At 49.1% G+C, this 14,317-nt stretch overlaps 1 protein-coding gene across 1 annotated transcript; it reads left to right on the top strand.

The window, feature by feature from the left end:
- Nucleotides 1-327: 327 nt before the first annotated feature.
- LOC119340110 (probable tocopherol cyclase, chloroplastic) lies at nucleotides 328-14,019 on the top strand. The gene is made up of 10 exons (XM_037612019.1): nucleotides 328-627; nucleotides 971-1,215; nucleotides 2,079-2,158; nucleotides 2,934-3,010; nucleotides 3,951-4,120; nucleotides 4,742-4,839; nucleotides 11,940-12,044; nucleotides 12,798-12,914; nucleotides 13,205-13,354; nucleotides 13,529-14,019. Exons 1-10 carry the CDS (start codon nucleotides 440-442, stop codon nucleotides 13,700-13,702), a joined length of 1,404 nt encoding a protein of 467 aa, XP_037467916.1. The 5' UTR covers nucleotides 328-439; the 3' UTR covers nucleotides 13,703-14,019.
- Nucleotides 14,020-14,317: the final 298 nt, after the last annotated feature.

Here is a 14,317-nt window from a genome sequence, read left to right as displayed (position 1 = left end):
ATGAAAGTATAGCAAGCTTTACAATTTTATTTATGAAACCACTTATACAAAGGCTGTCGGAGGAGAATTTTTGGCCAAGATTGCTAAAATAACAATTGAGTGCATGTTGCAGATGCTCTCGGAGAAAAGGGGCGACCCGAAATGCTCTTCTTCCTCTTCTTCTTTTTTATTATAAGATCGAGATGCTCTTCCTTGTACACGTGGACCACGAGTTTCTCTGAACCCACCGCGTGCCAAGACGACCCCCGCATGCAAAACGCAACCTGTCGAGCCTCTCGTGCGCCACGACCGCAGTTGGACACTTGGACAGTTGGACTACACGAGCCACCGTTCAGCGAGGCAAGGCAACCACTGCTGGAGCAAAACCAGAGACGCAACGGGACCAGCACAACTCCCGCGTGCGCGGTGCCCCCACGCCATAGCCCCGCTGCTCAGCCACATGAACGTCGCCGGCCCCGCCACCGCTTTCGTGCCGACCGCCAGGCCAGCGCCCCGCGCCCCGCGGCCGCTCTGGCGCCCCAGCGCCCGCTGCAACCTGAGCCCACGCGCCGCCACCGAGCCGCCGCCGGCGGCGCCCGTCTACGCCCCCACTCCGCGGGATCGGCCTCTGCGGACGCCGCACAGCGGGTAATAATTATAAACGGCCGATTCGGAGGGTTCGTTCATTTCTGTATATGGTATCAGAGTTCCTGAATCAGGCGCATGGCGATTTGTCTGTTTTGGTTGAAGAAATGTAGCTCTAGTTCACAGATTCACCCCCAGCCGTCCGCATGCTTGGTTTTCTGAATAAGGGCTCACTGAATTTAACCCCAACCTGATATGATGCAGCTCTCAAGTGGGGTGGGCTGAGATTCTGTAGAATGCTGCTAACGTGCTGCTCTGCATTCACAAGCTTCCAGGACTGTGATGTGACACTATGTTCATGTTGCAGGAGATTCAGAGGCTAATAGTGGCGGTGAACTGTTTGCAGGTATCACTATGATGGAACCGCCAGGGCTTTCTTTGAAGGATGGTACTTCAAGGTCTCCATTCCAGAATGCAGGCAGAGCTTCTGTTTCATGTACTCTGTTGAGAACCCATTCTTTCGTGATGGGATGACTGCTCTCGACCAGACATTGTATGGTCCACGGTTTACCGGTGTGGGAGCGCAGATTCTTGGTGCGGATGACAAGTACATATGCCAGTTCTCTGAAAAATCAAACAACTTTTGGGGGAGTAAGATACTTGTTCAGTCTCTTCTCTTCAATTGTTTTTCCTTACAAATGCTTCTTTTCTGGCACTTCTGCCCTAGAAACATTTTAGTTATTGAGATTAAGTTGACATAATAAGATTGTGGCGTGTATGGTACTGTCATTGTCTATGTATTAGCTGGTAGAGCTATATTTCTTGCAATGAGGTTTATAGAGCCAAAATAAACAGTATTGGTCATTAATGTTCTAATGAAATGTAGTTGTGTTGTCATATATATATGAGATCTTATGCTCTACATTTGATGAAAATACAAACGTGAAGCTGGATAATCCATCACCAAAAATATCCTCACAAAACTAGTTCTGTACGTTGCATAATCTGTTATTTCTATTCGAGAAATCTCAAAAGGATTGGGAACCAGACCAGAGAAAGCATTGGGTCTGATTTTTCCCGGTCGAACCCCTACTCGGTTTTATTTGGTTGAACCACTAATCTGGTCTTCTTTTTTTAATTTGCACCAAACAGGAGGTTATCGGACATCAACTAGTACCTTCAGTCACAAAATAGCGACATTTCAGACATCATCACGGTCACAAACTTATATTTCAATACATTGTAAATCATAATAGATAAATAGAGCTATAATATCTCAGTGTTTCTCTTCAACAAATAAGTATAGATCAACTGCATATTTTTGGAAGCCCCGTTTATTTACCTATGAGGAATTACTGCACGTTAACAACCAAGCAGCGAAACTAAACCAAGATGCAAACTTATTTCGCTCATTTTTCTGTTGTCTGACAATTAGTATTACTTTCCCTGTTTGCTTCAAGTTTTGCAATTCATCACTCTGTGGATTTCCCAATTAATAAGCTGCAATTCAATAGGTCGACATGAGCTAATTCTCGGAAACACTTTCATTCCCAATAAAGGCTCAACTCCCCCGGAGCGTGAAATCCCTCCTCAGGTAGATGATTTATGGCTTCTTATGAAATTTGAGAGCCAGTTTTATGTTCTAAAGTTTTTTCTTCCTTAGTATGACTTCCTACTAAAACATATTGAATGGCATGTGCTGAGCTGCTCCATGTCTACTTGCCACCTAGCGAATCATTCGAAAAGGATTATTTTCTTGTTTGATTTGTGGTTATAACTTGTTTTCCGTCTCTACACTAGTTATCTATTTATGTATTACATTCTTCCATGTTCATCTAACTTGCTAGACTGTGTGCAAGATTTTCCATTGAATTAACAGATTTGTATGTCTTGAAGCTTTATACTTGGTCAATGCTTTATTTCTATTCTTTGTTTCTGGCGTAGTCTTAGGTTCTTAACAACTATGTAAGGAGTTTTTTTTTTTGCGGGTAACTATGTGAGAAGATTGATTTACTCCCACTTCTTATATATTACTTTGCTTCCCATTGTATGTTGCCTTAATGTACTTACTGACCATCTTGTTGTGACATTTCTTGTTGATATAACTGCTTCTGCTGTCGAGTAACTGAAAGCAAAAACAAAAAAAAATCTCGGGAAAGAAAAATTTCCAGTACAGATGCATGCATGATTAGATACTAGCCCAGATTGCAAGTCTTTGAATGACCTGAAAATGGGATTTTAATTCTTGTGCTGACGTCACATATTTCCAGTTGTCTTTCTGGGGATTCATGGATTTTAAGTTCTCTACAGTCTTATGACTTGCAAAGACTTCCTGAAATTCTGAACAGTTATTATGTTTGATGATTTAGGAATTTTCTAATCGCGTTTTGGAAGGCTACCAAGTCACACCAACTTGGCATCAGGGCTTCATACGTGATGACGGAAGGCATGTGAAATCCCATGTTTGTTGAAGATCTGTGCTTTTAATGATTAGTAGGTTGCTTATTTAGAAGCATTACATTTGTTGTTACTGAACCATTATCGCCCTTTCATGTGTGAGAACTGCATCATGTAGTTAAAATTTTATGGCACTGAAATATGGTTCAAAATATATAGCCATGGTTCTAGACAACATTAAGAAATATTGTGATGAAGATCCTGATCACATCTTAGTGTAAGTGAAGATAAACAAATCACAGACAATGCTTTCATTGAGTCAGTGGCCTTCCATAGTTGAGCAGTGGCGGCGGCGTTTCAACATTTTTCAGAATTGATGCCGTTCGTGTGTGAATGGATGAAGACGGTGCCTTCTACCCTAGGCCAGTATGGCCTCCACTACGGGTGCAGGGCCAAAGAGACGCAAGTTTTTCCTTGCCACAAGGTGAAGCCTCATAATGTGTTATCTTCAGTCTGGGGCTTCCTTGGGCTGCCAGTGGCCTCCCCTAGCAGCTCGTGGACGAGCCTCTAGAGAGGTGTGGGCGCGCCCAGTACCAAGTTGGGGAGAGGATCCCTGTGATCTCCCAGTTAAGAAATTTGTCATTTAAATTAAGAATATATTGTTTAACTTGGACCTTAAGCTAGTTAGAGATAAGATCTATGATTTGTTACTTGGATTGGATTGGATTGTTATGCCTCTATACGAAGAGCCCCCCACCCCCACCCCCCCACCCAATGTGTAATAAAGGAAGTACTACAAGAACAGTTCTTCTATCTTGCTTGTAGTGGCGAGAGCCTTTCCAAGCCCTTGTACAAAACAGGGTAAACTTAAAGCTGCCTCCTATAACTGCAGCAAAATGTACCATATAAGTTGTTGACATGGAGATTGGGTAAAAAATGTATGCACACTTTTTTATATTCTAATTGAAGGTAGTTGTTGCCCCTCACAGGTCAAAGTATGTGCCAAACGTCCAAACAGCTCGTTGGGAGTACAGCACCCGTCCAGTGTATGGCTGGGGTGATTTCACATCTAAGCAGAAGTCAACAGCTGGTTGGCTTGCTGCTTTTCCATTCTTTGAACCTCATTGGCAGATATGCATGGCAGGTGGCCTATCCACAGGTTTGTTTTTACCATCAATTAATTTCATGAAGGAGATGTTCATCTCTCATGTGTAGAACTATCTCGAAGATGGCACATGTACTGCTGATTAATTTTATGGAAGGACAGGGTCATCTCTCATGTGTGAAATTACCATGTTCAGTGGAGCTGTAATTCTTAATCCGAAATACAAAATTGGATGTGCTCATAAACTTCGCTTCATCCAATTTTTGCCCCTTTAATAATGTTCACAAAAATCGTAGTTGCATTCAGGTAATCAGCACATACCAGGAGTTGCATCTAGTCGTATCTTGTCTTTGAGTCCAATTTTTATCTTCCATTGAATAACTTCTCCAGTCCAGTCCTACATTTTAGTACGTTATTGTTTGTTAAAAGGTATGTTTTCCACATTTCTTTCATGGTTATAGGTTTATAGCAGACATCTACAATTTTGTGAGTCATTAGTCGTAGCAGTAGTATGATATTATCTGATGTAAAGACACTTTTGAAGCTGGTTTGCTTCATGGAACAACTAATGTGAATGTGCTTGATATATAAAAGATTTCTAATACTTCATATAGGGATATACCTATCCAGATTATTGAGTTATATTGGTTTCTGTGATGTGTGAGTACTTTCCAGGATGGATAGAATGGGATGGAGAACGGTTTGAATTTGAAAATGCTCCCTCCTACTCAGAGAAGAACTGGGGTGGGGGGTTCCCCAGGAAGTGGTACTGGGTGTGTTTCTCTATCCTCTTTCTGAGCTTTGATCTTCTATTAGTCTTGATTCATATAGATCAAAATATGGAGCGCATAGTAACTCATTTAAGGATCAGAAAATAGGCTACTTTGTAGTTTTGGTTCTGTATTGCCATTAATCTTCACCCATGGTTTCAGTATAAATTGATGTGAAAGAATGTATGTACTTGTTGACAAGATAGAATTCTATAAGCAAAATGCATTATACATATTTCATTATCATCGGTCTCACTCTTGTATTCTTGTTCTGTCCTTATGTATGTTTATCGGTGCCCATATTTAACCCGGCCAAAAAATTGGCAGCCTATGATATCTTGACTCTTGCTTGGTTGGTTTCCCAAATTTTGGCTGCCCATGAAAACTTGCCCACCCTCCTCACATTCTCTTCACAATTCTTGCCAGCTGTCGAACAAAAGGTAGAGGAATCTCTAGCCAACGTTTTGGCTAGTCAATGTTGGAGTCTACATGGGGCGAATAGATTATCACAAAGAAGCACCAGACAGTTTTAGTCGATGGAATTTGACTTTTAAGCTACATTTGTGTAAAACACCCTACACATGCAAGACTATGAACTGAAAGAGATAAAGCAAACTTTAATGAAAGTAAATGGAGTGTGGGATAGATATCGCAACCAACACAAGGATTTGCCCCGAGGTTACGATTGTTGGCGCAATCCTACCCCTCGTTGGTGGAGATTCGGACACAAAGTCTCGTCCAAATGACCACAAACGTTTAGGACACAAAGTCCTGGGCCGCACAAAGCACCTTGGCCCACCTATCCCACCATGGCGGACACTTAGGAAGCCTCTCATAATCTTCTTGGTTCCTTCACATCTTGAAGGCTCCTAAGCACACCTAGCCAATTTATGAGACACGCACCCCAAAAAGTAACAAAAAATGGGGTTACTTGGTTATGAATCCCTTAATTGTGCTCTAAAAGATATTGTCCTCCACTCTCAGAATCTCCTAGGATGGATCTAGGGTAGGAGAGGATGAGAGGTTCGAAGGATAGGAATGAATCTCATGGGAGGAGAGCTCTGAAAATATGGCTTGAAACTTGGAGCAAATGAGCTGTGAAGTGTTTGGAATGACTTGGCACATTGTGGGATGGGATAGGGTTATTTATGGGCTAGACTTAGAAATCTTACCGTTAGACACTAATTAGCACAGCTCGGAGGCTCCGGGCAAAATCACTCTTAAGGTTCCAAATGGGCCAAGGGTGGTAACTTCCAACTGGCTCAGAGGGTCTGACCATATCACACAGAGTCCAAAGCCGAAAGAATATACCTTGGAGGATCCAGAGAAAAGTCTCTCGGAGGCTCTGAATGGAGGAAGTGATATGTCCACAAAGGCTTTGATGGGGGGAGGGGGGAGGGGAGCTCGGAGGGAGGGTCTGAACTATACTGGGACACAGGGATTTTGCTACTGCCAGGAGGCTCCCACCACACATCATTCGGAGGATCTGAACTATACTGGAACACATGATTTTGCTACTAGATAATCTAGGGATGTTCAGACAGAACTCACTCGGAGTGTCGGAACTTCGAAATCAAACTTAGCTGGCTCAGAGGTGCCAGACAGAAGTCCTCCGGAGATACCGAACAAGAGCAGTAAGCTTCTGTAGCATTCTGGATAGTGTCACACTGAGCATGGCATTTCTCCACATTAGGTGTCTTGATGACGCTAAGTATATTCCAGTCCTCAGTTGTTATTAATGTACGTATTATTTATTATCTGTGGTACGTTGAAGATCGCCTTCTGTAGACATAGTGTCATGTGGGGCGCTGCGTACAGGCGCGGGTCGCGCGCCCAGGAGCAGCAGCCGGCGGCCACAGCTGGCGAGGCATGATCGGGGCAAGGAGTCCTGATCCTACGAGTCCAGGAGTAGTTAGTTTCCTAGTTTGTTCTACGTTGGTTCCTAGAGTCCAGGAGTAGTTAGTTTCCTAGTTTGTTAGAAGCCCATAAGGCCTTTATATATCCTGTAATCTGCACCCTTTGACGCGAGCAAGAAATCATTATCTCCTACCTCTTCCTCTACTCCTAATCTCTTCTCCTGCACCATTGAGCAGTTAGGCAAAAACCCTAGCGCTCCTATCAACCGAGACTACGAACTACGTAGTCGAGGTCCTGCTGTCTTGGGCACCGAGGTCCTTGACAACTTGGTATCGGGTTCCAGGCGATCCTCTTCCTCGTCCGCGCTCCATCCGCAGCCCGCCTCCACCCTTGCGTCCGCGCCAAGCACACCTCCATCGCCACCATCCGCCGCCGCCTCGGTCACTTCCGGCATGGCAGAACCAACCACCGCTGATCTGGCTAAGATGATCGAGGCCTTGACTGCAACGGTGGCGTCCCTGCAGACGTCCGTCGACGCACTCCAGAAGGACAAGTCCGCCTCCTCGTCGAGCGCTGACGGAGCCCACGATGGGCAGCACCACAATGATCGACCGCCCCAGTTTCAGAAGATGGACTTCCCCAAGTTCGACGGCAAGTCCGATCCTCTCGCATTCATCAACAGATGCGAGTCCTTCCATCAACAACGGATCGCCGAGGAGGAGAAAGTGTGGATTGTGTCATACAATCTCGAGGGTACTGCCCAACTGTGATATATGCAGGTCCAGCGTGACGAGGGCATGCCTCCGTGGCGTCGCTTCACCGAGCTGCTCAATCTCCGCTTCGGGCCACCTCTGCGCGCTAACCCGCTGGGCGAACTAATGGCGTGCAAGCGCACGACGTCCGTCGTCGACTTCCAGGAGCGGTTTGAGGCGCTCCTTCCCCGGGCAGGCATCTTATCCGAGACACAGAAGGTTCAGATCTTCACCGCGGGACTCCATCCACCCCTCAGCCTTGACGTGGAAATCCACAACCCGCAGTCCCTCGCCGTCGCCATGAGCCTCGCCCGCAAATTGGAGTTGCGCGACCAGTGCGCGCTCGCCTCCGCGCCACCGGTGCGTTTTCAGCAGAAGGGCATCCTGCCGGCGCCCGTACCACGCCTCGCGCCCCTCGCCCCGGCTCCACCAGCCGCACCCCAGCATGCCCCCAGTCTGCCGGAAGGGCGCCAAATCAAACGCCTGACACAGGCAGAGATGGAGGAACGCCGTCGCCTGGGCCTATGCTTCAATTGTAATGAGAAGTTTGGCAGGGGCCACAACCGCGTGTGCCAGCGCATCTTTCTCCTCGACCTGGCGCCGGACGACGACGACGACGACACGGCCTCCGCCACCGCTGATGCCTCGCCGGCCGACCCTCAGATCTCGCTCCACGCAATCTCCTGCGTGCGCACGAGCGAGACCATGTAGATGCATATCACCCTCGGGGGTGTCTCCCTCCTCGCCCTGATCGACTCAGGCTCCACCCACAACTTCATCGCCGAGGAGGCGGCCGCTCGTGCTACACTGCCATCCCCCACCACCGAGAAGATGCGCGTCACGGTGGCCAACGGCGAGCGCGTTCCGTGCCAGGGCGCATATCGCGCCGTGTCCTTCTGCATCGACCAAGAGGCGTTCTCGGAGGATTTCCTCGCCTTGCCGCTCGCGGGCTACGACGTCGTCCTGGGCACGCAGTGGCTTGCGACGCTTGGACCGATCCTGTGGGATTTCCGCGCCCTCTCCATGACGTTCTGGCGAAGGGGCCATCGGGTGTGCTGGTGCGGCATTGCAGGACCGGACGGACCAGCCCTGAAATCATGCAGCGGTCGTGACTTCCTCGACGCCATCATCACCGAGTTCGACAGCATCTTCGCCGAACCCTCCGGTGTGCCACCACCCCGCAGCCACGACCACGGCATCACCCTGCTGCCCGGTTCCGCCCCGGTGGTCGTCCGTCCGTATCGCTACCCGGCCGCGCACAAGGACGAGTTGGAGCGTCAGTGCGCCGCCATGCTCGCCCAGGGCATCATCCGAGCGAGTTGTTCCGCATTCTCATCGCCGGTACTGCTGGTCCGCAAGCCCGACGGGTCCTGGCGCTTCTGCATCGACTATCGTGCCCTGAACACCATCACCGTCAAGGATGCGTTTCCGATCCCGGTGGTGGACGAACTCCTCGACGAGCTCCGGCGCGCTCGTTTCTTCACCAAGCTCGACTTGCGCTCCGGCTACCACCAGGTGCGGATGCGTGCGGAGGACATCCCAAAGACCGCCTTCCGTACCCACGACGGCCTCTACGAGTTCCTGGTGATGCCGTTCGGCCTCTGCAACGCGCCGGCGACGTTCCAGGCACTCATGAACGATCTGCTGCGGCCGTACCTGCGCCGCTTCGTTCTCGTCTTCTTTGACGACATCCTCATTTTCAGCGAGACGTGGGCAGACCATCTCCGACATGTGCGCACCGTCTTCACCGTCCTGCACCAGCACCAGCTCTTCGTCAAGCGATCCAAATGCGCGTTCACCGTCGAGTCGATCTCCTACCTGGGTCACACCATCTCCGCTGCAGGAGTGGCCATGGATCCGGAAAAGGTGCAGGCCGTGGCCGAATGACCGCAGCCACGCTCGGCGCGCGCGGTCCGGGGGTTCCTCGGCCTTGCGGGGTACTACCGCAAGTTTGTCAAGGAGTTTGGAGTGGTTGCCGCGCCACTGACGGCCCTCCTTCGCAAGGATGGTTTCTCCTGGTCGCCGGAGGCGGCAGCAGCTTTTACCGCCCTCAAGACGGCGGTCACCACGGCTCCCGTCCTCGCGTTGCCGGACTTCACGCGGCCGTTCATCATCGAGTGTGACGCCTCTATGTACGGCTTCGGGGCTGTCCTTTTTCAGGACCAGCACCCGGTGGCTTTCTTTAGCCGGCCGGCCGCGCCACGTCACTGTTCCCTGGCAGCATATGAACGGGAACTCATCGGCCTGGTGCTCACTATTCGTCATTGGAGACCATACCTCTGGGGGGCGCCAATTTGTGGTAAAAACGGATCACTACAGTCTCAAATTCCTACTTGACCAGCGTTTGGCAACCATTCCGTAGCATCATTGGGTCGGCAAACTACTGGGGTTCGACTTCACCGTGGAGTACAAGGCCGGTAGTACAAACACGGTGGCGGACGCCCTTTCCCGCCGCGACACGGAGGAGACGTCGGTCATGGCGATATCGGGTCCTCGCTTCGACTTCATCGATCGCCCCCGGCAAGCTACGTCAACCGAACTGGCGCTCGTCGCTGCGTGAGGATATCACGGTGGGTACGCGGCAGCAGCCGTGGTCGCTCTCCGACGGCCTCGTCACTTTCAACGGCCGCCTCTACATTCCGCCGTCGTCCCCGCTACTCCAGGAGCTCCTCACCGCAGTGCACGACGACGGGCACGAAGGCGTCCTGCGCACCCTGCATCGTCTCCGCCGCGACTTCCACGCGCCTAACCTTCGCAAGACGGTGCAAGAGTACGTCCGCGCCTGCGGTACTTGCCAGAGGTACAAGTCCGAGCACTTGCACCCCGCCGGTCTGCTGCTGCCGCTGCCGGTGCCCACTGGCGTGTGGACTGACGTCGGCATCGACTTCGTGGAAGCACTCCCTCGCGTGGGCGGGAAGTCGGTCATCCTCACCGTGGTGGATCGCTCCAGCAAGTACTGCCACTTCGTGGCGTTGGCCCACCCGTACACGGCAGAGTCGGTGGCACAGGTGCTCTTCGCCGAGATCGTGCGCCTCCATGGCGTTCCGCAGTCCATGGTTTCGGATCGCGACCCCGTCTTCACCTCGGCGTTTTGGCGGGAGCTCATGCGCCTCACCGGGACGAAGCTGCACATGACGTCGGCGTTTCATCCTCAGTCGGATGGCCAAACAGAGGCTGCTAACAAGATCATTGTTATGTACCTGCGTTGCCTCACAGGGGATCGTCCGCGACAGTGGCTACGGTGGCTTCCCTGGGCCGAGTACATCTACAACACCACCTACCAGACGGCGACCCAAGAAACTCCGTTCAAGCTCGTGTATGGCCGCGACCCTCCCACTATTCGCTCTTACGAGCCAGGCGACACGAGGGTGGCGGGCGTGGCAAAAAGCATGGCGGAGCGAGATGAGCTACTCGCTGATGTCCGCTATCGACTACAGCAGGCGCAGGCGGTCTACAAGTCCTACTACGACAGACGCCATCGCGACGTCAGGCATGTAGTGGGCGATTGGGTGTGGCTTCGTCTTCGCCAGCGCGCCGCATCTTCTCTCAACTTGCCAACCAGGGGCAAGCTCAAGCCACGCTTCTACGGGCCATACCGCATTTTCGAGGTTGCCAACGACGTCGCCTACCGCCTTGAGCTACCGGTGCGCTCGCGCCTCCATGATGTGTTCCACGTGGGCCTCCTCAAGAAGTTCTTCGGCACGCCTCCAACTGCACCGCCGGGTTTGCCTCCAATCCGCAACGGTGCTGCTGTCCCGGAACCAGAACGCGTGACTCGTTCATGCCTCGCACGCGGCGTTCGCCAGCTCCTTGTCCACTGGAAGGGCGAGGCTGCGTCATCGGCAACATGGGAGGATCTTGACAGTTTCGTCGAGCGCTACCCCGCTTTTCAGCTCGAGGACGAGCTGCTCGTCGAGGGGGGGAGAGATGTCATGTGGGGCGCTGCGTACAGGCGCGGGTCGTGCGCCCAGGAGCAGCAGCCGGCGGCCACAGCTGGCGAGGCATGATCGGGGCAAGGAGTCCTGATCCTACGAGTCCAGGAGTAGTTAGTTTCCTAGTTTGTTCTACGTTGGTTCCTAGAGTCCAGGAGTAGTTAGTTTCCTAGTTAGTTAGAAGCCCATAAGGCCTTTATATATCCTGTAATCTGCACCCTTTGACGCGAGCAAGAAATCATTATCTCCTACCTCTTCCTCTACTCCTAATCTCTTCTCCTGCACCATTGAGCAGTTAGGCAAAAACCCTAGCGCTCCTATCAACCGAGACTACAAACTACGTAGTCGAGGTCCTGCTGTCTTGGGCACCGAGGTCCTTGACACATAGTATTACCAAGGACACTTGATATTTTTTTAGCCTTCTAACCATAATTGTTACGTAGGCTCCAAGTTGGATAGTTGTGAAGTAGGCTGTTCGTTCTGTATGGTTGTAGAATTTTAGTTAACTCCGCAATTGCATGCATAACCCAAGATACCAATTGTAACATCTTTGCTCGTGCAGATCCAGTGTAATGTCTTCTCAGGCACATCTGGTGAAGTTGCTTTAACTGCTGCTGGTGGATTAAGGAAAATTGGATTGGGAGATACCTACGAGAGTCCTTCACTGGTATGTATCTGATACTTTCAACTTAATCTGTGGTGCATACTTCCATTTTGTGTTATATGTTACTTAGCTCATCATGCAAGCATATGCAAGCTTGATCTCTGGATATCTGCACAAAAAGAAGATTTGTTTTTGGCTTATTTATCCAAGAAACCTCGGAAGGGGAGGGTCTATTATTTGAGAATAGTAGAGTTGGCCCTGTTTAGGCTAAAAACCATACACCACTCAGTTAATTAGAGGTAAACTGGGCAATGTGGCTTATTGCTTGATAAAAATGCAGAAGTACACTACAACAAGTTCCTGTCGGAAAAGACCAGCCCTTCCCTATTTCTCTTGGCATTTGCAATTGGCCCCACTTATAAATATGACAGTCAGGCTGGCAAACCACCAACAAGGATATCGTGGTGGAAATAGCACCGCCTTCTGAAAGTCCAAATATACTCCCTCCGATCTGAATTAACTGACGCAGCCTCTATACAATGTTGTATAGTGGCTGCATCTAATTTGGATCGGAGGGAGTGCATATTCCTGCATATCATTGGGCACCCGAAGATGATAATAAAATGCAGTTTTACCTGTTTTGTTGTTTGTTACAAGTATTTAAAGCAACTTAATTAACATAGTGAGTAGTAAGTATTATTTCTAAGTAGAACATGAAATTATGTTCCATACTGTTGCTGTTCTGTTACCCGCAAATGGACTAGTGAGATATTTGGCGCTACTTATCCTCATAAAAACTCTTGTTGCTCTGTTCAGATTGGCGTCCATCACGAGGGAAAATTTTACGAGTTTGTGCCTTGGACTGGGACAGTAAGCTGGGACATTGCTCCTTGGGGTCACTGGAGGATGTCTGGCGAGAACAAAAATCATCTGGTAATTATTATTATTACCCAATGCGGTTAAAATGTGAACCCTGCTTGAATGTTTGCCAGTATCTGTGTTGGGTTTCTTGACATGTATTCATGACTGAGCAGATGCACACTTTTTACTTTTTTTGTTGTGTAGTCCTAAATGTTTTCAATTGCTACAATCTCCGTTGCGCTTGAACTCAAGTGCACTTTATGCATTTCGCTGTCATATTACTGGAGGTGTTTTGAAGTTTTGGGGACACTGGCATTACATTCTGTGCACTGATATGGCGTGCATTCCGACACATTCCACAGGTCGAAATAGAAGCAACCACCAAAGAACCGGGGACCGCTTTGCGAGCCCCAACAATGGAGGCTGGATTGGTACCAGCATGCAAAGACACATGTTATGGAGATCTCAAGCTGCAAATGTGGGAAAAGAAATACGATGGGAGCAAAGGGAAGGTATGCATTCATGGTTGATTGTTTGCACAAGTCGAGGTGGAAAAAAATGAACTTGTTTCCAAGTAACTTGCATATTGCACCAAGATGTTATGCCTGTTTGATTTAGCAGTCTTTTAGAAAACATCCTTTTGGCAATAGTATGTAATAACGACACTTTAACTTGTTTCGTTGCAGATAGTACTTGACACTACAAGCAACATGGCAGCGGTGGAAGTTGGGGGAGGTCCCTGGTTCAACGGGTGGAAAGGCACGACCGCTTCGCCTGAGCTTGTGAATAACATCGTTGGTACTCAGATCGACGTGGAGAGCCTGTTCCCAATTCCATTTCTCAAGCCCCCTGGTCTGTAGGTTTATTCAGAGGAACTGTGAAGAAATTGAAGCCAGTGTAGGTTCTTTTGGCTTTAGTTCTGCAATCAACCGGCCCTGTTCTTCTCTCTGAAAAGAAAAGAAAAAAAACTTGCCCTGTTCTGAGCATGTTGGCTCAGCAGTTGGTGATGCATACAGATTAAGTTCCCAATGGCTCTGAAAAGCGCCACTCCATCACCTCTTGGCTTAGTTTCCATGTTACCGAAGATGAATCCTGTTTAAGGTGGAATTGTATTTTTCTTTTGAACAGGGGAAAAGCCAAAATAGGAGAAGGGCCCAGAACTTGCGCACTGTTCTAACACACACTCCCTCTGTCCCGAATTACTTATCGCAGGCAGAAATGGATGTATTTAGAACTAAATTTTCGTCTAGATATATCCATTTTTGCCACAAGTAATTCGGGGCATCAATTTGACAAGTAATTTGGAACGGAGGGGTACAAAATAAGCACTGGTACTTATGGAAAAATTGATTTATTTCTTAAAGCATCTTCCGTGAGCATCTTGCATTGTACAAGGCATAAGGAACATGTACTCCCTCCGTTCCTAAATATAAGTCTTTGTAGGGATTCCACTAGGTGGACTACATACGGAGCAA

Source organism: Triticum dicoccoides, chromosome 1B, assembly GCF_002162155.2.
Source record: "Triticum dicoccoides isolate Atlit2015 ecotype Zavitan chromosome 1B, WEW_v2.0, whole genome shotgun sequence".
NCBI classification, from domain to species: domain Eukaryota; kingdom Viridiplantae; phylum Streptophyta; class Magnoliopsida; order Poales; family Poaceae; genus Triticum; species Triticum dicoccoides.
This window is presented reverse-complemented; position numbering and strand designations above follow the sequence as displayed.